The following is a 25013-nucleotide window of genomic DNA, read 5'->3' as shown; positions in this document are numbered from 1 at the left end:
ACACAATACTGCACTTCATGGACCTAAACCCCTGGTAATGCGGGTTACGAGTCAACCCGTGCATCACGGGTGTGTGTACCCCATCATCCCTCCTTCCTTATTAAACCACCATCCCTATCCTGTGTGTGTGTGTGTACAGCAGTGTCTGCATTTACCTCTCCTTTTTCCACTTCCCACTCCTCCTCTAATGTGATCAGAGTGCTTGCCCTCTCTGACTCGGAGTTATGTTTATGTGTTTATATGTTTACGTTGAGTGCTCCGCCGCCAGTCTGGCGAGTCAGTAATTGATTCATTCTCTCACAGTGCCACGGTGTTAATGTGTGTCACATCCTGTGTTTTGGGTTTTTTCTGTCCATTGAAAGGCCAATCGTCACAGCCTTTGAGGTTAGAACAGGTCAGAAGCCCAGGGATGGAAGACTGAGTATGAATTACTGGGATTACTGTAGTGGAACAACTACACGACAAGGCTGATATCTGACAGCAGCAGAGAACGAGACATTGCACGCTGGCATGCACTGCTGATAATCTGTGATAGCAGATTTGTAAGGGTGTGTGCCTTTATGTCTGCCTGTGTGTACAGCATGTGTGTATGAGTCGGCCTGTATGTACGTGTGTATATGTATGTGTTTGCAAATGCGCGCCTGCATTTGTGCGCTTGTGCGTGTGTATGCGTCCATTACCTGGCCACGTGGTTGACTACGGGGGCAAAGTTGGTTGGTCCGTAGAGCTGGACAGTCTTCAGACTCTCGTGATAGGCCTCCAGGATGCCATCTATACCGTTACAATAGGGGTTCTCTATGTTACCGTTCTGGAAAGGTAGAAACAACAGAACAATCAACAGGTTTAAAACAGTCTGCTCTAGTTTATCTATATCGTTAAAGTCGGGCTTCTCTCATGTTCTGGAGAGGTAGAAACAATCAACAGGTTTAAAACAGTCTGCTCTAGTTTATCTATATCGTTAAAGTCGGGCTTCTCTCATGTTCTGGAGAGGTAGAAACAATCAACAGGGTAAAATCTCTTGTATTTAATAAATCAATATCTCCTTTCTGGAGTGGACAATCTTCAGCTGAATTTGGCGAGTCAAGTAAATTCAAGCCCAGTCAAGTCCAGTCCAGTTTTAGTCCAATCTTGTCCAGTTCAGTTCAGTAACAAGTGACCAGAAAGGGATCTGTGTTTGACTCACCAGTGGGAACTCGTGTGAGACCCGTCCATCCGGGGGCAGCTTGGCTCCGAAGCCCAAGGCAGGGAACATCTTATCACTGTCGTAGTCCTGGATGATCTCCCCTACAGCCTTCAAGGCCATGGCGTATGCATTCATCTGGTATGGGTTCATATAGTGTAGAGAAGTGGACTGGGATGGGTTACCTAGGGAAGGGGCAGAAGGCATAGGTCAATATAGTGTATGACCAGTTTGTTCGTTGTTGAGAAAGGGGTCTGGAATGCAACTAAATCAAGAGCAGCAGGTTCATGCAGAAAACCTGGGCATTGTCATCAGCCTGAATATGTTGCTCTACATTAACATGGCAGTCTATTTAGTCAATCAGGTTCTGTACACACATTATCTGATGGCTGCCATGCACAAGCTATGTGCTGGTGTTCTTAGTGACGGGCTATTACGGAGGACAAACTTGCCATAATTGGAAATAAATAAATAAACGCACACATAAATATATGAATAAATGAATAAATAAATACATCCACACATAATTAAATAAATGAGCAAGGAAATACTAAAATACTGACCAAAATTAATTCATTTTCTCGAGACATCTGTACGTATCTAATTATTTATCTATGTATTATCTAATTACTCACACTTTAAATCATTTAATTCATTTATATATATATATATATTTCTTCGTCCAATATGATAATAATGGGGTGTCAATCAAACGTTGGTGGGTGGTATCTAACACACCATTGGTTGTTCAATAAGAGCTACGACGCTAATGTTTGTGTAAACTCTTCACAGTGGGTGTCACTGAATAGGCTGATACCACATTTCATGGACCCAAGATCCAGAGGTAAGGCAGTACAGTGCATACAGTATGCCCCTATCGCAATTATAAAGTCTAATACATCCAAGGTAGGATTTCAACTGATTCGTACTTTTTTGCTAAATGAACAAATGATTGTCTTTTGTTGAATTTATATAATAACATTCCAAATTTAAGCATTATCTACAGTCGTGGCCAAAGGTTTTGAGAATGACACAAAAATTAATTTCCCCAAGGTTTACTGCTTCAGCGTATTTAGATATTTTTGTCAGATGTTACTATGGTATACTGAAGTATAATTTCAAGCATTTCACAAGTGTCAAAGGCTTTTATTGACAATTACATGAAGTTGATGCAAAAAGTCAATATTTGCAGGACCTTTTTCAAGACCTCTGCAATCCGCCCTAGCATGCTGTCAATTAACTTCTGGGCCACATCCTGACTGATGTCAGCCCATTCTTGGGTAATAAATGCTCGGAGTTTGTCAGAATTTGTGGCTGTTTTTGTTTGTCCACCCGCCTCTTGAGGATTGACCACAAGTTCTCAATGGGATTAAGGTCTGGGGAGTTTCCTGGCCATGGAACCAAAATATAGAAGTTTTGTTCCCCGAGCTACTTAGTTATCACTTTTGCCTTATGGCAAGGTGCTCCATCATGCTGGAAAAGGCATTGTTCGTCACCAAACACGTTCCTGGATGGTTGGGAGAAGTTGCTCTCGGAGGATGTGTTGGTACCATTCTTTATTCATGGCTGTGTTCTTAGGCAAAATTGTGAGTGAGCCCACTCCCTTGGCTGAGAAGCAACCCCACACATGAATGGACTCAGGATGCTTTACTGTTGGCATGACACAGGACTGAGGGTAGCGCTCACCTTGTCTTCTACGGACAAGCTTTTTTTCTGGTTGCCCCAAACAATCGGAAAGGGGATTCATCAGAGAAAATGACTTTACCCCAGTCCTCAGCAGTCCAATCCCTGTACCTTTTCCAGAATATCAGTCTGTCCCTGATGTTTTTCCTGGAGAAAAGTGGCTTCTTTGCTGGCCTTCTTGACACCAGGCCATCCTCCAAAAGTCTTCACCTCACTGTGCGTGCAGATGCACTCACACCTGCCTGCTGCCATCGATTTAGGTGCAATCTTACTGGCAGCAATATCCTTGCCTGTGAAGCCCTTTTTGTGCAAAGCAAAGATGACAGCACGTGTTTTCTTGCAGGTAACCATGGTTGACAGAGGAAGAACAATGAGGCCAAGCACCACCCTCCTTTTGAAGCTTCCAGTCTGTTATTCTAACTTAATCAGCAAAACAGAGTGATCTCCAGCCTTGTCCAGCCCTGTGTTAACGAGAGAATCACTGGCATGATGTCAGCTGGTCCTTTTGTGGCAGGGCTAAAATTCAGTGGAAATGTTTTTGGGGGGGGATTCAGTTCATTTGCATGGCACAGAGGGACTTTGCAATTATTGCAATTCATCTGATCACTCTTCATAATATTCTGGAGTATATGCAAATTGCCATCACATAAACTGAGGCAGCAGACTTTGAAAATTTATATTTGTGTCATTCTCAAAATGTTTGGCCACAACTGTAGTCCAAATATGGCATGATTCCACTATTTGTATCCGTTTGCATCGGTTTCAATAAGGGACTTTAATTTTTAAGACAAAATAAGCAAATTTCAGTATTTTGGCTAATCGTTATTGTGGCTAGCTTCACATAGGTGGCTCTGGCAGTGCTTGCCTCTGATGAATACGACACATCTCCAGATTACCTGCTCTTCTGTGTGGAGGCATGTATCGAAAACTTTGGTCAGCTAGCTGCTACAAGGGACACATAGGTGTACAAATATTTTTGCTAACTATTGACGCAATTTCCTTGTTGCTAAAATTCGAATAGTTCACCTAATTTCAGTTTATGTCACAAAACACGAAATGTATAGTGTAGACTAGAGAATCATTGTACCGTCAAAACCACTGTGGAATATATAACCCAAAATATTGTATTTTTAGCTGTTTGAAGATTGTGTACAATACCAAAAGTAAAAGAACAAAAAGTATAGAAATAGCCCACATAGAACCAGTTTTAGACTTGATTTTAATCAGAATGACAGTTCTATAACTCACATTTCTATATGAATGTGGTTGGGTCACCCAAAAAGTTACATATTGCAGCTTTAACTAGCCAGCTATACCACTGTGGGAAAGCCTAGCATTACTCCTTAGTCCAAGGAGCTTACATGTCCTGTTTCTCGATTGCGGTACAGTTCTAGAAACATAAATCCCTCTGCTTTCATATCCCATCAAAATAAATTCACAAATGCAAAATAAATACTTACTGTACAGTTTCAAAAAAACTGATAACACAGTTGCAGCCTGACAGTATTTTATATTGGGTATTGGGTAGGGTAGTGTGTACGGCCCAGTACATCATTGGGGCCAAGCTTCCTGCAATCCAGGCCCTAACTAGGTGGTGTCAGAGGAAGGCCCCAAAAAATGGTCAAGTCATAGACTGTTCTCTCTGCTACGGCACGGCAAGTGGTACCGGAGCTCCAAGTCAAGAACCAAAAGGCTTCTTAACAGCTTTTACCCCCAAGCCATAAGACTGCTGAAAAATTCATCAAATGGCCACCCATAATATTTACATTGACGTCCCCCCTCCATTTGTCTTTACACTGCCGCTTCGCGCTGTATATGATCTATGCATAGTCACTTTAACCATACCTTGGTTAAATTACCTTGGCTAACCTGTACCCCTGCACATTGACTCGGTACCGGTACCCCTGTACATAGCCTCCACATTGACTCGGTACCGGTACCCCCTGTATATAGCCTCCACATTGACTCGGTACCGGTACCCCCTGTATATAGCCTTTTTATTGTTATTTTATTGTATACTTTTTATAATTGTTTTGCTTTAGTGTATTCAGTAAATATTTTCTTCACTCTATCTTGAACTGCGTTGTTGGTTAAGGGCTTGATTTGAATACAGCTGAAAAAAATAACAACGATTTAGAACTCTCCTTCTCTTCAACCCTTCAGAGATAAACTACCGCCTGCTCTCACCAACCCCGTTACACAATGAATGGGAATAGGAAGGAATACTCTGATAGGCTAGGAGCTTAATGGAAGGGTGAGAAATAGAAAATGAACTGCTGAGCTAGAGGCTCCACATAAGTGGAGTGATTTAAACTTAAGTGTGGCCTTTTAGACTGTGGTAAGGAGGTTGTATTCGACCATTTTGGGTGGCATTTGGTCTCGGAAGCAGTGCTATTATGGGGCACAGTGGACATCCATTTTAGGCACAGCGTGGTGGTATTGACCATTGACACTCAGGAAGAAAGTTAGGAGGCGACCCAAACCCAGAGCAACACGTATAGTATGGAGGAATAGGGAGGGTTTGCGTGTGTGTGTCACATGTACAAGTACAGTGAAATGCTTAACTTGCGAGCACTACACAACAGTACAGTAATTCAATATCAAAATATTATAACAAATAAGAAAAGAATAATACAAAATAAATGAGAAGTTGAAAATAATAGAAAGAAAAAATATGAATGCTAGCTATATACAGGGTCAGTGGCAGTACCACATATAAAATGTGCAGGATACTGGGGGTATTTGAGTTAGATACCTTATATACATAGGAAGAAATTTTGAGAAAGTGACTGGTAGCAGGATAAATAATAATAATAGTAAACAGTGTGGCAGCAGAGTGTGTGTGTGTGTGTGTGTGTGTGTGTGTGTGTGTGTGTGTGTGTGTGTGTGTGTGTGAACAGTAATGTAGTGGTAGTAATACATCTAAACAATAATCATTTTAGTAGCAGTGTGGCCTTAGTAATGAGTTTGTGAGTAAGAGTGACAGTGAAGGTGTGTGTGTCTGAGTAGGTAGAGACCTGTGGATGGACATAGAGTCAGTGTGGCTTGTCTGTGGGAGAGGGAGAGCAGTAGTTGTTTGCCATTTAATAGCCATATGGCCAGGGGATAGAGGATGTTTAGCAGTCTGTTGGTCTGAGCCTTGATGCACTGGTACTGCCTGCCGGACGGGAGCATGGAGAACAGTCATGTCTTGGGTGGCTAGTCTCTTGCAATTTTCCGGGCCTTCTCAGCACCCCCTGATCTTCTCCCTGTAGGCTCTCATCGCCGCTGGTGATCAGGTCTACCACCAGCATGTCGTCTGGAAACTTGATGATGGAGTCGTGTGCGGTCACACAGTCGTGGCTGAAGAGGGAGTACAGGAGGGGGATAAGCTGACAACCCTAGGGTGCCTTCGTTTTGAGGGTCAGCGTGGGGGAGGGGTTGTTGCCTACTCTTACCACCTGGTGTTGGCTCATCAGGAAGTCCAGGATCCAGTTGCAGAGGGAGGTGGTCAGTCCCAGGGTCCCGAGCTTGGAGGGAACTATGGTGTTGAACGCTGAGCTGTAGTCAATGAACAGCATCCACCCTATTGGACTCCCAATCATGGCCGGTCGTGTTACAGCCTGGAATCGAACCAGGTTCTGTAGTGACGCCTCTAGCACTGAGGTGCAGTGCCTTAGACCGCTGTGCCACACGGGAGCCCATATGCCCTGAGGACACGCCCCGAAATACTGCCTGGCCCTGCGGCCTTAAGAGTGTTTTTTATTATTATTAATATATATATTTTTATTTTTACCCTTTTTTTCTCTCCAATTTCGTGGTATCCAATTGGTAGTTACAGTCTTTCTCATCCTGCAACTCCCATACGGACTTGTGAGAGGTGAAGGTCGAGAGCAATGCGCCCTCCCGAAACATGACCCAACCAAGCTGCATTGCTTCTTGGCACAATGCCCGCTTAACCCGGAAGTCAGCCACACCAATATGTCGGAGGAAACACTGTACACCTGTTGACCGTGTCAGCATGCATGCACCCGTTCCGCTACAGGAGTCTCTAGAGAGCGATGGGACAATGACATCCCTGCCGGCCAAACTCTCCACTACCCCGGATGATGCTGGGCCAATTGTGCGCCGCCCCATGGGTCTCCCGGTTGCGGCCGGCAGCGACAGAGCCTGGACTCGAACCAGGATCTCTAGTGGCACTGCTAGCAACTGCGATGCAGTGGTCGCCTTAGACCACTGCCTTAAGGGTGTTGACCCGTTTAAAAACCTTACATCAGCCTCGAAGAGAGAGATCACCCATTCCTCAGCGGGGGCCCTCATGCAGGGATCTGTGTTGTTATCGAAGCATTCACTAAATGCTGGTAGAGAGGCATCGTTGGGCAGATCATGGCTAGGTAGTCAGAGCCGGGAAATAACAGGATTCCACCATGTTCTGATATTGCCCTTTTGCCTGTTTGATGGCTGATGTGGAGGTCGTAACAGGACTTCTTGTATGCGTTTGTGTCAGCCGTAGCCTCAGGGTTGGCTGTGGTAGCCCTGTGAGCGGTAGCTCGTTCCTTTAACTTAACGCACACCTCAGTGTTCATCCAGGGCTTTTGAACGCTGAAGCAGTAAATCTTCACTGTGGGGATGATGTCGGTGATGCATTTATTGATGATGGAGGTGGTTAGCTACGTCGATGCTATCGGCGGAGTCCCAGTCAGCACTAGCAAAGCAGTCCTGCAGCACAGCTTCTGGTTCGGTAGGCCCCTTTTCTACAGAGCACGTCACAGGTACTCCCTGTTTGAGCTTTGTTTGTAAACAGGAACCAGGAGTCATGATCTGATTTGCCGAAGAGGGGATGAGGGAAGGTCTTGCATGCGTGCTTGTGGGTTGAGTAATGGTGGTCTTAATCGCCCCCTAGTGGCGCGCCACATTCTCTCTCTCACACACACACACACACACACACACACACACACACACACACACACACACACACACACACACACACACACACACACACACACACACACACACACACACACACACACACACACACACACACACACACACACACACACACACACACACACACACACACACACAGTCTTTAGAATCCCTTACCATTAGACGCAGTGAAATCGATGGCCACAGTGAAATTGATCTGGGTCCTGAAATTAGGATATAGAAGAGAGTGAAAAATCAGCAAGAGAAGTACAGGTAGACCACCAGATAATTATACGCAAAGCACAAACAAAATATATTTTCTCTGGACACACACACACACACACACACGTGCACAAGCACACACATGCACACACACAATGTAAATGTAATATATGGGAATTGTTGCATTGTAGTCACGATCATATATTTATGTGACCCTGGCAATTAATTCACTCTATATCTGTGTGTGTGTGTGTGTGTGTGTGTGTGTGTGTGTGTGTGTGTGTGTGTGTGTGTGTGTGTGTGTGTGTGTGTGTGTGTGTGTGTGTGTGTGTGTGTGTGTGTGTGTGTGTGTGTGTGTGTGTGTGTGTGTGTGTGTGTGTGTGTGTGTGTACTGACATTTCTTATTCTTATTCCCTTTAGGAAGAGGAGAAGGGGCGAGAGGTGCATGACGTCCTCACATTGAGCTGAATAACAAGCAATTAGACAGCTGGAGCACTTAAGAGAAACATAACCATAATCCAATTTTCTGACTGATGAAATGCTCTTTAGCTGCAACGCTAATATATGAGTGAGAGAATAAACTCCAGTTAACCTCGTTACAGATCAACCCAGAAAGAATACAACAATAAGAAGGAGTCAAGTATTCACATTGATATTTCGGGACAGAGGGAGGGATGGAGAGATTTGGGATTTTATTTGGATCCCTATTAGCCGTTGCAAAACCACCAGCTACTCTTCCTGGGGTCCACACAAAACATAAAACAATAACAGACAAGAACAGCTCAAGGACAGAGCTACGTACATTTAAAATAAATATAGAAATTAAAAAGGTCCTATGCTGACAAAACACTTAGGAAATGAGTATTACTTTACATAGACATCCAAGTTATTTAGGTCAGATAGGAGAGAGGCGTAGTGCTGTGAGGTGTTGTTTTATTTGTTTCTTACTCTGATTTTGTTGTTTGATTGAGCAATTTGAGATAGAAGGGCATTCCATGTAACTATGGGTCTATACAATATTGTGTGTTGCCTTAAATTTGTTTTCGAATTGGGGACTGTGACGAGACCCCTGGTAGCATGTCTGGTGGGGTATGTCTGTCTGTCAGAACTGTATGTTATATTATTCAAGATGTGATAAAACCAGAGCCTGCAGGACTTTTTCGGTCGAATGTGGTGTAAAAAAAGCAGAGCATCTCTCTATCACAGACAGACCTCTCCCCATCTTTACAACAATTGAACCAATATGTCTTGACTATGACCATTTACAATCTAATGTAACACCAAGAAGTTTAGTTTCCTCAACTTGATCAACAGCCACGTCATTCATTACCAGATTCAGCTGAGGTCTAGAACTTAGGGAATGATTTGTACTAAATACAATGCTTTTAGTTTTAGATACTGTATGTTCAGGTCTAGTTAATTACCAGCAACCAATTCCAAAACTGACTGCAACTCTTTGTTTAGGGTTGCAGTGATTTTACTGGATGTTGTTGCTGATGTGTATATCTTTAAACATCAGCATATATAGACATGCATGCTTTGTTTAAGGCTCGTGGTAGATCATTATTAAAATAGAGACCAAGACAGCTGCCTTGCGGAATACCACACTTTACATATTTTACATTAGAGAACTTTCCAGTAGCTTTTTCCTGCAGTAATGACCAAAAGCTCCCTATTTGGCCTCATGAGTGGAATGTTATTAATAAAGATTGTATTTTTTTTACGACTAAATCCAGTGTTTCTATGTCGAACATTTTTGTTATACAGTGGGGCAAAAAAGTATTTAGTCAGCCACCAATTGAGCAAGTTCTCCCACTTAAAATGATGAGAGAGGCCTGTAATTTTCATCATAGGTACACTTCAACTATGACAGACAAAATATGGGGAAAAAATCCAGAAAATCACATTGTAGGATTTTTAATGAATTTATTTGCAAATTATGGTGGAAAATAAGTATTTGGTCACCTACAAACAAGCAAGATTTCTGGCTCTCACATACCTGTAACTTCTTCTTTAAGAGGCTCCTCTGTCCTCCACTCGTTACCTGTATTAATGGCACCTGTTTGAACTTGTTATCAGCATAAAAGACACCTGTCCACAACCTCACAGTCACACTCCAAACTCCACTATGGCCAAGACCAAAGAGCTGTCAAAGGACACCAGAAACAAAATTGTAGACCTGCACCAGGCTGGGAAGACTGAATCTGCAATAGGTAAGCAGCTTGGTTTGAAGAAATCAACTGTGGGAGCAATTATTAGGAAATGGAAGATATACAAGACCACTGATAATCTCCCTCGATCTTGGGCTCCACGCAAGATCTCACTCCGTGGGGTCAAAATGATCACAAGAATGGTGAGCAAAAATCCCAGAACCACACGGGGGGGGGGGGACCTAGTGAATGACCTGCAGAGAGCTGGGACCAAAGTAACAAAGCCTACCACCAGTAACACACTACGCCACAATGGACTCAAATCCTGCAGTGCCAGACATGTCCCCCTGCTTAAGCCAGTACATGTCTAGGCCCGTCTGAAGTTCGCTAGAGAGCATTTGGATGATCCAGAAGAAGATTGGGAGAATGGCATATGGTCAGATGAAAACAAAATATAACTTTTTGGTAAAAACTCAACTCGTCGTGTTTGGAGGACAAAGAATGCTGAGTTGCATCCAAAGAACACCATACCTACTGTGAAGCATGGGGGTGGAAACATCATGCTTTGGGGCTGTTTTTCTGCAAAGGGACCAGGACGACTGATCCGTGTAAAGGAAAGAATGAATGGGGCCATGTATCATGGGATTTTGAGTGAAAGCTTCCTTCCATCAGCAAGGGCATTGAAGATGAAACGTGGCTGTGTCTTTCAGCATGACAATGATCCGAAACACACCGCCCGGGCAACGAAGGAGTGGCTTCGTAAGAAGCATTTCAAGGTCCTGGAGTGGCCTAGCCAGTCTCCAGATCTCAACCCCATATAAAATCTTTGGAAGGAGTTGAAAGTCCGTGTTGCCCAGCAACAGCCCCAAAACATCACTGCTCTAGAGGAGATCTGCATGGAGGAATGGGCCAAAATACCAGCAACAGTGTGTGAAAACCTTGTGAAGACTTAGAGAAAATGTTTGACCTCTGTCATTGCCAACAAAGGGTATATAACAAAGTATTGAGATAAACGTTTGTGATACCAAATACTTATTTTCCACCATAATTTGCAAATAAATTAATTAAAAATCCTACAATGTGATTTTCTGGATTTTTTTTCATTTTGTCTGTCAGAGAGGCCTGAAAATTACAGGCCTCTCTTATATTTTTAAGTGGGAGAACTTGCACAATTGGTGGCTGACTAAATCATTTTTTGCCCCACTGTATTTCAGTCTTCTGTGATGTATATAAAGTACAATATTTGGGATGCAAACTCAAAATTGAATACATTTCAACTCTATATTTGACATGCTACTGGTGTCTTCTTTTTTAAGCCCATAACCATGTGTGTGAGGTGTATACTTTTGTTTCAAATTAGATTTGTTTAAGACTACCAAGAATCACTCTGCTTGACCCTGATTTAGTCAACTGCAGTAAAAGGTTAAAGAAGACCCTAGATAGCTCTTAACCCATGATATTTTAGAGAATGTAAAGCCATAACACATACGTTTTTCCAAAAACAGATTATGGTCAATAATATCAAATGCTGCAATAAAAATCTAACGGTACAACTCCCACCACATTCTTATTAAACATTTATTTCAACCAATCATCAGTTGTTTATGTCAGTGCAGTACATGTTGAGTGCCCGTCTCTATAACCATGCTGAAAGTATGTTATTAATTTGTTCACAGAAAAATAGCATTGCATCTGGTCAAAACCATTTTTTCCCCCAAAGGTTTGCTAAGAGCCGGCAGGAAGCTGATAGGTAGGCTGTTAGATCTAGTAAAAAGGTACTTTACCATTCTTGGGTAGCGGAATGACTTTAGCTTACCTCCAGGTCTGATGACAAACACTTTTCTTCAGGCTCAGATTAAAGATATGACAAACAGGAGTGGCAATATAGTCCAATACCATCCTCAGTCGCTTTCCATCTGTTGTCAATATCAGGTGGTTTCTCATTATTGATGGACAACAATAATTTCCCACCTTTCCCACACTAACTTTACAGAATTCTAAATTTCATTATTTGGTATTTTATGCATAAATATGATGGCTCACGGGTTGTTGTTGACATTTCATGTCTGAGTTTGCCCACTTTACCAATGAAATGGTCTTTTAAAATAATTGACAATATCAAAAGGTCTTGTGATGAATGAGCCTTCTGATTCAATGAAGTTGAATTGGTCATTCTGCCCATAATTTAATTTAAAGTGCTCAAATGGTTTTTCCATCATACTTTATATAATTGAACTTACTAGTTTCATAATACAATTTATTGTTATTTTTGTTCAGTTTAGTCACATATGATTTAAATTGGCAGTAAGTCTGCCAAGCAGCTGTGCAGACAGACTTATTAGCCACTCCTTTGCTTCCTCTCTCTCAACCATAACATTTTTCAATTCCTCTTCAATCCACAGAGCCTTAACAGTTCTAACAGTCTGTTTCTTAATAGGTGCATGCTTCTCAATAACTGGAAGAAACAATTTCATAAATACAACAAGTTCAGCATCTGGATGCTCCTCGTTACACACATCAGACCAACAAATACTTTTTACATCTTCAACATAGGAATCCTCACAAAATGTTTTGCACGATCTCTTATATACCCAGCCTTTGGAACTTTGGCTTTTCTGGATATAGCCACTATATTATGGTCACTACATGGTCACTACAGAGTTAGAAATGGAGGGAGGAGAGATATGATGGTCAAACGTCTAGGATCCAGGTATTTATTAATAGTTATAGCCGTGCTCCCCTGATTTGCACCTTCCCTGGGTCAACCAGACTGAATATTGAGCTCGGCATTGCTTAATTTCTATTATCAGTCTGGTTAACCAGGCTAGATTTCTCAGATCTCCCTCCCTCCCCAGCTCTGTGTGTGTGTGTGTGTGTGGCCCTGTGTGTGAGAATAGGTCAAGGTCAGTGTGTGTAATCAGAGTGAGAGAAAGTAGGAAGCAGCTCCCCTCAGTCTCTTTTCACAAAAGTGAACCCTTGACCAGTAAGAAGCTCTGGCGTTGGGGTTAACATGGAGATCTACACCCATTCTTCCCGCCTGACTGACTAACTGTACGTACAACCTTGCCTTCCATTCTTCCGTCTGTATTCTCTGTAATGTACAATACATTTTGCATTCAGTGCTACCATTCCTTGGAGTGTTCTCTTCACAACGTAGAGAGGTAAGCCAGGGTGCTGTGTGTGTGTCCATGTTCCTAAGTACTGTTTGAGGTGTTTTCAAACTATTCCCAGTAGTTGCACTAGACTGGCTGCTTTTCTGCTGCAATGTCTTCTTTTGATTGGAGCTGGCACTTAATCAATTCATTGTCAGCATCTCCTTCGCGCACAACACCCACTACCAATATCCTAGATCACTCCGGCAGTTCACAGGCTCACCTGCTTACACGCAAGCTTTTTGTTGTACTTTCTCTTCATTGAAACAGCATGTCACGAATGAAAGGGTTGCGGCAAGGGGGGAGGATAAATACACACATGAGGGCGCAGGCGGGGTTTGAACCCCTGCCGCAAGGGTCCATGTGTGGCCCCGAGTCAGCCGCGCTACCACTAGACTCTGGATGATATTTCAAAATGAATTGTAAAACCCATTTCTGACACATTGCCCTGCCCAGTCAGTATAGATCCAGGTCAATATGCAATGCACTTTGCTCTATCTATAGTCCTTTCTTTCAGTCGCCCTGAATTTACCCCAACTTTTTTTCACCTTCGCCCATTCCTTCCCAGTCATCTCATATCTCAAAACTTTTCTCCTCTCTGTCAAGATGTGGCTGCTGAGGTTTAAACCATTTCCCTCCTAAGAGGGGCCATAAACCAGAACCAGAAAGGGAGAGATATAGGGCCATTTATCCTCTCACCTCATTTACCTCCCTGTCCTTTATTGTGATCCTGAATGGAACGGGCCATTGCAGTCAATGTGAATGAATGAATGAATGAGATAACATATGTTTCCCATGCCATTAAAGCCCTTTGAATTGAATTGTATTGAGAAAAAGGAAGAGAGAGAGAGAACCTTTTTATGAAGTTAAGGGCTTTTTATTCCAAGTGTCTGCGTTGGCTTAATGGTCCTAAACGGTCACTGATGGTCCTGAGTGGTTTTTAGAGGATTGGTCATAGCCAGGGGGAACATTCTGATCTCTCTGATGAAGGCCTCAATAGACATTAGCTTTCAATAAGTCTCATTTTCATCAGCTGAATATCTTTTCATAGATAGTTTGTTTTTGTCTCAACTTCCATTCCCCAGAGAATAGAGGTCAGATCATGTTTTATCTTGTAGAGTAGAAGTGTCATTACTCTTGTTAGAGCCCTCCAGCTGGGGGGGCTACTGACTGTCAACACACCAAAGCTGAAGGGTGTCAGTGAGCTCTGTCACAGTTGTCAAATCTGCTACATCTGATAAGCCCTGGAACCTCTGAAATGTCACCTCTCTCCTTGTGACGGATGTTGTGATCAAAGCATTGTTCTCGATGACTTAAAGGGACACTTCACCCACCATAATACAGTCGATACCGCCAACGTGTGTAAGCCATCTGTTATTTAGAAACTAGGCTGTTTAGATATGGAATTTATGCCAGGCTGTTTATTGCTATAATGATATTATTTGTTATTAATATCTATGTATGTACTGTATATATGGCCTAGAATGTATGTCTTAAAGACAGGAAATCATTAATGTATGGAATGATTCCTGTCAGGGATGAGCGCTGGGAGATGTACAATGCTGTGGATGTCCATAAACGTACACTACATAAACAAAGCTTGTCGAACATCGGATTTCAAAATCATGGGCATTCATATGGAGTTGGTCCCCTCCCTTTGCTGCTATAACAGCCTCCACTCTTCTGCGAAGGCTTTCCACTAGATGTTGGAAGATTGCTGAGGGACTTGCTTCCATTCAGCCACAAGAGCATTAGTGAGGTTGGGCACTGATGTTGGGCGATTAGGCCTAGCTCGCTTTGTGCACGGGAGCATTGTCATGCTGAAACAGGAAAGGGCCTTTCCAAAACAGTTGCCACCATGTTGGAAGCGCAAAATTGTCTAGAGTCATTATACGTTGTAGTGTTAAGATTTCCCTTCACTGGAACTAAGAGGCCTAGACCGAACCATGAAAAACAGCCGCAGACCATTATACCTCCTCCACCAAACTTTACAGTTGGCACTATGCATTTGTGTAGGTAGCGTTCTCCTGGCATCCGCCAAACCCAGATTCGTCTGTCGGACTGTGTAATTCAACACTTCAGAGAACGCGTTTTCACTGCTCCAGAGTCCATTGGTGGAGAGTTTTACACCAGCAGCCGATGCTTGGCATTGTGCATGGTGATTTTAGGCTTGTATGCGGCTGCTCATCCACGGAAACCCATTTCAAGAAGCTCCCAACTAATAGTTATTGTGCTGACGTTGAGTCCAGGGGCAGTTTGTAACTCGGTAGTGAGTGTTGCAGCCGAGGACAGATGATTTATATGGACTACGCGCTTCAGCATTCGGTTTTCCAGTTCTGTGAGTTTGTGTGGTCTACCACTTCGTGGCTGAGCCATTGTTGTTCCTAGACATTTCCACTTCACAATAAGAGCACTTACATTTGACCAGGGCAGCTCTAGCAGGGCAGTCATTTGACGAACTAACTGGAAAGGTGGCATCCTATGACGGTGCCACATTGAAAGTCAATGAACTCTTCAGTAAGGCCATTCCACTGCCATTGTTTGTCTATGGAGATTGCATGGTGGTGTGCTCAATTGCATAACCAATTCAAATGTTATTGGTCACATACATATGGTTAGCAGACGTTAAGATGAGTGTAGCGAAACCTGTCAGCAACGGGTGTGGCTGAAATAGCCGGATCCACAAATTTGAAGGGGTGTCCACATACTTTTGTAAATATTGTGTATATCACAGAATGTGGGTGTGTATGTGTTTGTGTGTGTTGTTTGTGGTATGTGTGTTCCCTTCTCCTCCCACTCACCCTCCCTTGATGTAATCCAGGAAGGTGCACTCGGATTCCACTGAAAAGGAGAGGAGGGTCACCTGGGAGAGAAAGCACAAAGAGAAACATGAGACCTCAGTTCCCATTCACATCCAGACCTCTCAATACACACACACACACACACACACACACACACACACACACACACACACACACACACACACACACACACACACACACACACACACACACACACACACACACACACACACACACACACACACACACACACACACACACACACACACACACACACACACACACACACACACACACACACCCTAGTGCCCATATAGACCAGTAGCATATGTTGACTTAGACGGAGCCACTGTATCCAGTAGCACATCACTCTCCTCATCCTGAAACAAGACGTGGGATGTGGCAGGGTGCAACCACATACTGTAGATGATTGATGAGTTCATTACTACACTCTCTGAAACCACAGGGGAGAGGGGAGAAAGAGAGGAAGCGAGAGACAGATAGAACAACATTAAGCGAGAGAGAGGGTGGGATGCGTATGTACAGCTCCATCTGGGAGCGAGGGGGGAGAGAGAGAGAGAGAGAGAGAGAGAGAGAGAGAGAGAGAAGAGAGAGAGAGAGAGAGAGAGAGAGAGAGAGAGAGAGAGAGAGAGAGAGAGAGAGAGAGAGAGAGAGAGAGAGAGAGAGAGAGCAGATGGGACCGTGGGATCTGGGCCCTGTAATCAGTCTTCGTAGCGAGCCAATATCACATTAGCCGCCGCATGCTACGAGATGCTAACTCCACTACTCCCACTCTCAGATCTCTCCTGGGGTGTGAGGGGAGACTTTCATATTCTTCCTTCCTTCCTTTATTTTTTTATTCCTTCCTTCATTCCTTTCTTCCTCTCTTCTGTCTCCTTCCTCCCACGTTTCTCTGCTGTTGTCATTGTTCAAGAACCTCTCTCACCCTCTCTTGTTCGATCGCTTTGCTAACTTTACTTTACCTACTCACCCCTCCTCCCTCGACAGCCTCCCTCCATCTGTCAATGTTACGAAACAATGTACAGTACACTAGCTAGTTAGCTGGCTCTAAGAACTCACAGCTCTGCTCTGCGTGTTTCTCTGACAGAGATGGGCACTATTGTCTAATGTCTTTAGACAGCTGAAGCGGACAGACATGTGCGTTCTTCATCTTTCGCTTTCACAAGTTTTAATTAGCAGGAAGGCGAGAGAAGAGGAGATACCAGTTAATGAGCAAAACCTGCATTGACAATCACAGTCTATGGTTGGTAGCACTGCTCCTTTCAACAGAGCCCAGATAACCATCAGAGAAAAGCATCATAATTACCAGAAGAAAAAGTGCAGAGGGGGCGAGTGAGGAGTGAGGGAGAGAGAAAAGGGGAGGGAGGGATGGATAGTAGCGAAGGACCGCAACGTTCTAACGCTCATATTGTGTAGGCTATAATCACCGTTCCAGAATTCCCATATTTCTTTTTCTTCATTTTCTTTTTGATATTCACCACCTAAGAGAAGAAACAAAATGACCAAATTAGAGAGAAAGAATAAGCAATTATGTTACGTTAAGGAGAGATTTGGAGGATGGTGGACACGGAGGGAATTCTCCTCACAGCAGGGGGCTTTTAGGAAGGAAAAAAAACAAGTAATTATGTAAGAAAGGAGGCAGCGATGAGAAGTGTAGTATCATACATCTCCTGTAGGGGAAAGGCTGTTTCTAGAAACGAGAGAGAGAGAGGGTGTGATACAGGTTTCATGTTCCATTAGTCAACTGTAAAATGTATACGTACTGTAGTTTTCCAAGAAGCCTCTTTGTTTAATTCTCTAAATCTATTTTCTCTCTCTTTCTGCTCCCCCATTTCTCTCTCTCCTATCTCTTTTCCCATCATCTCTCCCCCTCTCTCTCCCCACATATACACTCCCATTCCCTCTCCAGCTCTGCTTCCCTTTCTTTCTCTCCCCCTCTCTCTCTCTCTCTCCACCCCCCTCTCCCTGCATCCCCCGCCCCACCCTCTCTCCTTCTGTTCCCTGTCCATCTCTGTTCCTCCCTAATTAAGTTCTGTAACCAGCATAATGAGAGGGTGTGTAGGAGGGAGGGACACCATAAAGAGGCATTCTAATGGATCGAAGCATTACCTTGGTTCAAATAGTATTTGAAATCATTTAGAATACTTTAGCTGGGTTTGATTGGGCTTGCCAGGTATAATGGAACCAATAGAATAATTGAAAAAGTCAAAACCCCGCCCATCTGGATCTCCAGGTAGACTAGGGGAAAGATTTGAAGTATTTAAAATGATTTCAAAAGTATTTGAACCCAGGTCTGACTGATGGAAGGCAGGACTGGAAGATGGGGCTGGAGAGAGGGCCAGATCCACACTATTGACAGGCTGGATGTGGGAGGAAGACGGATGGTAGGGAACTGACTGTCGGTGCATGAATAAACAGAGAGGCACACATGCTGCATGTCTAACGGAGGTGTAATGGAGTTGGTTCGGTGAACCATACTTGAGTGATGTGTAACCGTGACTGAGAGCTGAGGACTCGCATTAGCTCCCCATTGCAAGAAGCAAGATGTTTTATCCAGAAGTAGGTTTACTGTAAACTGAGTCTGGGAAACTAGCCCTAAATTATATTACAGCACTGATCCAAGACAACATTAGTCCTTTTACAATTGAGAGAGAATGATGAGCAGAAGATTCATTGGAGGTTTCGGTGGCAAAGTAAGAATCAAAGTCTAAAGGGAAAAAAAACCTCTCTCGTTTGTGCTTCCAAAGACAAAAGCTGCCTGGTCTCATTAAGGTCCCCTGTAGCGCCAAGGGGCCTGGAAGTGACAGACAGTGACAGGCCCTAATCTAATCTAGGGAAGACAATCTGGTTGACACGCAGACAGCAAAGAGACCTGCTGATGCTGAACCTAAATGAGCTTTCTGTCACTGTTCCTGTCCCTCTGCCAGGTAATACTAATGGTGAACACCATGTACAGAAGCAAGGTGACGTATAAAAGATGGGCCTGTGTGTGTGTGTGTGTGTGTGTGTGTGTGTGTGTGTGTGTGTGTGTGTGTGTGTGTGTGTGTGCGCGGGCGCGGGCGCGTGTGTGTGCGCGCCCTGTGTCAGCAAATCTCTGTGAAATAGATCATAATAGATCATAAACAAAGGTGAAATAAACAATCAGCAATGAACAGGAAACCTTAAACTCACAACAGTTTCAGAAGAATAGAGATGTTCCAAAGTTATATTATGGTTATGTACAGTATTCTAACAATGCGCAAATAGTTGAAGTACAGAGGGTGAGATAAATTAACATAGATATGGGTTGTATTTACAACAGTGTTTGTGCTTCACTGGATATGTTTTAGATCTCTTTGTGGGTCTGCGTAATCTGAGGGGAAAAAAATAAAAATAGACATCCCTTTTTCAGGACCCTCTCTTTCAAAGATAATTTGTAAAAATCCAAATAACTTCACATATCTTCATTGTAAAGGGTTTAAACACAGTTTTCCATGCTTGTTCAATGAACCATAAAAAAATAATGAACATGCACCTGTTGCACGGTCGTTAAGACACTAACAGCTTACAGACGGTAGGTAATTAAGGTCACAGTTATGAAAACTTAGGACACAAAAGAGGCCTTTCTACTGACTCTGAAAAACACCAAAAGAAAGATGCCTAGGGTCCCTGCTCGTCTGCGTGAATGTGTTTTAGGCATGCTGCAAGGAGGCATGAGGACTGCAGATGTGGCCAGGGAAATAAATTGCAATGTCCATACTGTGAGACGCCTAAGACAGCGCTACAGGGAGAGAGGATGGATTGCCGATTGTCCTCGCAGTGGCAGACCACGTGTAACAACACCTGGACAGGATCGGTACATCCGAACATCACACCTGCGGGACAGGTACAGGATGGCAACAACAACTGCCCGAGTTACACAGGAACACACAATCCCTCCATCAGTGCTCAGACTGTCCGCAATAGGCTGAGAGAGGCTGGACTGAGGGCTTGTAGGCCTGTTGTAAGGCAGGTCCTCACCAGACATCACCGGCAACAATGTCACCAATGGGCACCAACCCACCGTCGCTGGACCAGACAGGACTGGCAAAAAGTGCTCTTCAATGATGAGTCGCGGTTTTGTCTCAGCAGTGGTGATGGTCGGATTCGCGTTTATCGTTGAAGGAATGAGCGTTACACCAGACCTGTACTCTGGAGCGGGATCGATTTGGAGGTGGAGGGTCCGTCATGGTTTGGGGCGGTGTGCCACAGCATCATCAGACTGAGCTTATTGTCATTGCAGGCAATCTCAATGCTGGGCGTTACAGGGAAGACATCCTCCTCCCTCATGTGGTACCCTTCCTGCAGGCTCATCCTGACTTGACCCTCCAGCATGACAATGCCACCAGCCATACTGCCCGTTCTGTGCATGATTTCCAGCAAGACAGGAATGTCAGTGTTCTGCCATGGCCAGCGAAGAGCCCGGTTCTCAATCCCATTGAGCACATCTGGGACCTATTGGATCGGAGGGTGATGGCTAGGGCCATTCCCCCCAGAAATGTCCGGGAACTTGCAGGTGCCTTGGTGGAAGAGTGGGGTAACATCTCACAGCAAGAACTGGCAAATCTGGTGCAGTCCATGAGGAGGAGATGCATTGCAGTACTTAATGCAGCTGGTGGCCACACCAGATACTGACTGTTACTTTGTTTGACCCTCCTTTGTTCAGTGACACATTATTCCATTTCTGTTAGTCATATGTCTGTGGAACTTGTTCAGTTTATGTCTCAGTTGTTGAATCTTGTTATGTTCATACAAATATTTACACATGTTAAGTTTGAAAATAAACAGTTGACAGTGAGGGGACGTTTCTTGTTTTGTTGAGTTTGTCTCTCTAATCTGGTCATACATTTGGCAGGAGGTTAGGAAGCGCAGCACGGTTTCCACCTATTTGTTTGAGCAGCGTGAACATAGCCTGTCTTCTCTTGAGAGCCGGGTCTGCCTACGGCGGCCTTTCTCAATAGCAAGGCTATGCTCACTGAGCCTGTACAAAGTCAAAACTTTCGTTAATTTTGGGTCAGTCACAGTGGTCAGGTATTCTGCCACTGTATACTCTCTGTTTAGGGACAAATAAGATTCCAGCTTTGCTCTGTCTTTCCAATGTGTCAAGTAATTATCTTTGAGTAATTCTTATGATTTGGTTGGGTCTAAATGTGCTGCAGGACTCTTCTCTAGGTTCATCTCTCTGTAGGTGATGGCTTTGTTATGGACGGTTTGAGAATTGCTTCATTTTAGGTGGTTGTAGAATTTGATGGCTCTTTTCTGGATTTTGATAATTAGCAGGTATCGTCCTAATTCTGCTCTGCATGTATTATTTGGTGTTTTACGTTGTGCACATTGTACTGTATGTTCCTTTTGATGGCGTAGAAGGCCCTTCTTGCCTTGTCTCACAGATCATTCACAGTTACCTGTGGTGCTGATGTTGAGGCCGAGGCAAGTATAGTTCTTTGTGTTGTCAAGGGCAACGTCTAGATGGAATTTGTATTTGTGTTCCTGGTAACTGGACCTTTATGGAACCCCATTATTGTTGTCTTACGGAGATTCACTGTTGAATCTGTGCAAAAGATCTAGGTGCTACTGAAGGCAAGATTTTAGCCTACTGCTCGCAGGCACGCACGCACGCACGCACGCACGCACGCACGCACGCACAGTCTTAAACAAAGGGAATTATGAATGCATGGAATAAATCTCTGCTGACGTTATACGATGCGGAGATGGTTTCTCTATATTCCTGACAGAACAGAACTGTGTGTGTGTGTGTGTTTGCACGTGTGCGTTCGTTCGTGTGTGTGTTGGGAGGGATCAGAGAGGAGCATTCATTAGTTCTACTGCAAAATAAACACAAACAAGAATAGAGCAGGGTGAACGAGGGTGAGGACGGGGGAGGAGGAGTGGGGGGCGGAGGGGTGATAGAGGAGGAGAGTTGTGATGCAGTAAGGGTATTGGGATATTTGTCACGCTTGTCTTTGAACCACCTGCATGCATAGAGTCCCTTCAAAAACACGTGTTGGGTATTAGAGGACTTTCCAGATGCATTCCTAATGCAATGGTCATCGGATAAGGTAAGACTTTCTATACACATTCCTAATTGCTCAAGAATTCTAATGCTTGAGGACAACAGAATCATTGGTTTCCCAGTCAATTAGTAATTGATTTAGACCAGAGGCGTAAAGAAAAGGCAGCATGGATGAAAACAACAGACACTTTGTCTGTGATCCTGGAGGACTGAAGTTGAGGAGTATTAGTTTGCATCCCAAATGGCACCCTATTCCCTATTTAGTGCACTACTTTAATCCTATGGGCCCTGGTTAAAAGGAGGCACTATAGGGAATAAGGTGTCATTAGTTATCACCCGACCTTGCCCAGGTCCCCCTTGCAAAAGAGGACATCAGGGGTATTATTCTTGTTAAATAAAATACATTTGGGACGCAACCCTAAACTTTTTGATCCCCTAACAGAAGCTATATGATGAAATAAATGAAAGAAAAGCTCACCTCATAGACATTGAACTGGCTCTGGCCTCGAGCCAGCTCCCGGTAACTAGTGGTGAACTCGCCTATGAAGTCATGGCTGACAGAGAGATGAGAGAGGAGAAAAGACAGGAGAGGAGAGAGGAGAGAGCAGAAGAGAGGGGAGAAGAGAGAACACAGGAGAGAGAAGGTGGAGGGAGGACGGGGAGAAGAGAGAACACAGGAGAGAGAAGGTGGAGGGAGGACGGGGAGAAGAGAGAACACAGGAGAGAGAAGGTGGAGGGAGGACGGGGAGAAGAGAGAACACAGGATAGAGAAGGTGGAGGGAGGACGGGGAGAAGAGAAAACACAGGAGAGAGAAGGTGGAGGGAGGACGGGGAGAAGAGAAAACACAGGAGAGAGAAGGTGGAGGGAGGACGGGGAGAAGAGAGAACACAGGAGAGAGAAGGTGGAGGGAGGACGGGGAGAAGCCGGAAGACATCCGTAATTTCAATAACATAATCAACACGTCTTTTTTTCACCCTTTGAGCTAGTGGAAGTTCTAGGATAAACATGGCTATATTGCATTCAGGCTCCTCTGGACCGATAATAAACTCTTAGTGAAACATACACTGAGTGTAAATAACATTAGGAACAGGTGAATTCAGGTGAAAGCTATGATCCCTCATTGATGTCACTTGTTAAATACACTTCAGTCAGTGTAGATAAAGGGGGAGGAGACAGTTTAAAGAAGGATTTCTAAGCCGTGAGACACGGATTATGTATTTGTGCCATTCAGAGGGTGACAAAACAAATGATGTGCCTTTTGAATGGGGTACGGTAGTACGTGCCAGGCGCACCAGTTTGGGTCAAGAACTGCAATGCTGCTGGGTTTTTCACGCTCAACAGGTTCCGAGTGTATCAAGAATGGTCCACCACCCAAAGGACATCCAGCCAACTTGACACAACCGTGGGAAGCATTGGAGTCAACATGGGCCAGCATCCCTGTGGAACACTTGAAACCTTGTAGAGTCCATGCCCCTACGAATTGAGTCTTTTCTGAGGGCGAAAGAGGGGGTGCAACTCAATATTAGGAAGGTGTTCAGTGTATACTCAGTGTAATACAATGACTACTAAAGACAAAATCAACATTGTGAATCCATGAGAACACACATTGATTACAAACTGTTTGGCTCAAACTCCCTCTCCTCCTCATCTATCCGACCATCACCTGCACTCACCTGCCATCTCGGTCCCAGTCGTACACCTCGATCTTGATCGTTCTGAAACAACAGGAAACACACACCAACAGGCGGATGTTACTGAAGCACCCTTTGCTCAAGGTTGGACCATAGACCAGAGAGTCAAACACGGGGCTTCACTTTACAGACTGGTCAAATCAATATCTGCATTGTGAAAACACACCCATTACAGATGTTCGCCAATCTTACAGCACCTGTCTATGGCTCATGGGTGTAACACACGAGAGACATGGTGGAAATATAACAATGAATCCCCATCTGTCCATTGTTAGAAGTAATACATATAGCTATTGTAGGCTATTGAACTTTAGCTGTTGGTCATTATTTATGAAGTAATTAGTGTAGTGGAGTGTCTTGCTTGAGTGGTCAGATATGCTTTAGAAGATGGGTGTCCTAAGAACCTCTTAGAAAACACAAATGCACGCACACAGACACACATTCTGAGTAATTGGGTTCAAGCTGCTTTAGATTGCCGCTGTGGATTGACTCATCAGTCAAAGCTGAAAAGAGGAACATGTCCTGAGGCAGGCGTTGTGATTGTGTGTGTGTGTGTGTTTGTTCTGCACGGCTTTAAACAAACATCAAACAAGACAGAGAGGAATGATCGCTACAGCCTTTTCTTAAAGGTCCAATGCAACTGTTTTTGATCTCAATGTCAAATCACGTCCGGGTAAGAATGAACCTTACTGTGATTGTTTTCAATTAAAATGGCCAAGAAGACACAAAAATAGCTTCTTAGCAAAGAGACATTTCTCAAGCAAGAATTTTGATGGGACTGTCTGGGAGTGGTCTGAGTGGGGAGGGGAAAACTGAAACCTAGCTGTTATTGGCAGAAATGTTTGGAACTGAACAATTTGGAACATGAATAATCATATTTTTTTTGCTGGATTGAGACTCAGAAGGAAAATGGCGGACGGAAGACAGGGTGGTGCGGCAGGTGCCGCTTCTCATTCGAATGCTGTAATTTTATCTAAACCATCAGGTGTACGCCGATCCCAGCTAAGTAACTCATGCAAAGAGTTAAAGCGCAATTATGTGTTCTACTACCGGAGAATATCAACACCAAACACATTGGTTCACCGTTCCACGGGAGCGGACAGTACACAGCATACCATAATGTTCTGAATAATAGCCAAGTCTACCTCGCTCCTTATTCCACTGAACCGCTTAGGC

At 43.9% G+C, this 25013-nt stretch overlaps 1 protein-coding gene across 3 annotated transcripts in view; it reads right to left on the bottom strand.

The window, feature by feature from the left end:
• Positions 1-25013, bottom strand: part of LOC124031635 (copine-5) — a 213221-nt gene that overhangs the window by 24742 nt on the left and 163466 nt on the right. For all 3 annotated transcript variants that reach the window (XM_046343125.1, XM_046343126.1, XM_046343127.1), the window contains 7 exons: positions 23820-23861; positions 22624-22699; positions 17542-17595; positions 16094-16155; positions 7946-7992; positions 1184-1365; positions 681-808 (listed from right to left, as the gene is read on the bottom strand). In XM_046343125.1, the coding sequence (XP_046199081.1) occupies positions 681-808; positions 1184-1365; positions 7946-7992; positions 16094-16155; positions 17542-17595; positions 22624-22699; positions 23820-23861 (591 nt within the window). The remainder of the gene's footprint in view (positions 1-680; positions 809-1183; positions 1366-7945; positions 7993-16093; positions 16156-17541; positions 17596-22623; positions 22700-23819; positions 23862-25013) is intronic.

This window comes from Oncorhynchus gorbuscha, linkage group LG03 (genome assembly GCF_021184085.1).
Source record: "Oncorhynchus gorbuscha isolate QuinsamMale2020 ecotype Even-year linkage group LG03, OgorEven_v1.0, whole genome shotgun sequence".
In the NCBI taxonomy this organism is placed as follows: domain Eukaryota; kingdom Metazoa; phylum Chordata; class Actinopteri; order Salmoniformes; family Salmonidae; genus Oncorhynchus; species Oncorhynchus gorbuscha.
The sequence above is the reverse complement of the archived record's forward strand: the minus strand, read 5'-3'. Positions and strand labels throughout refer to the sequence as shown.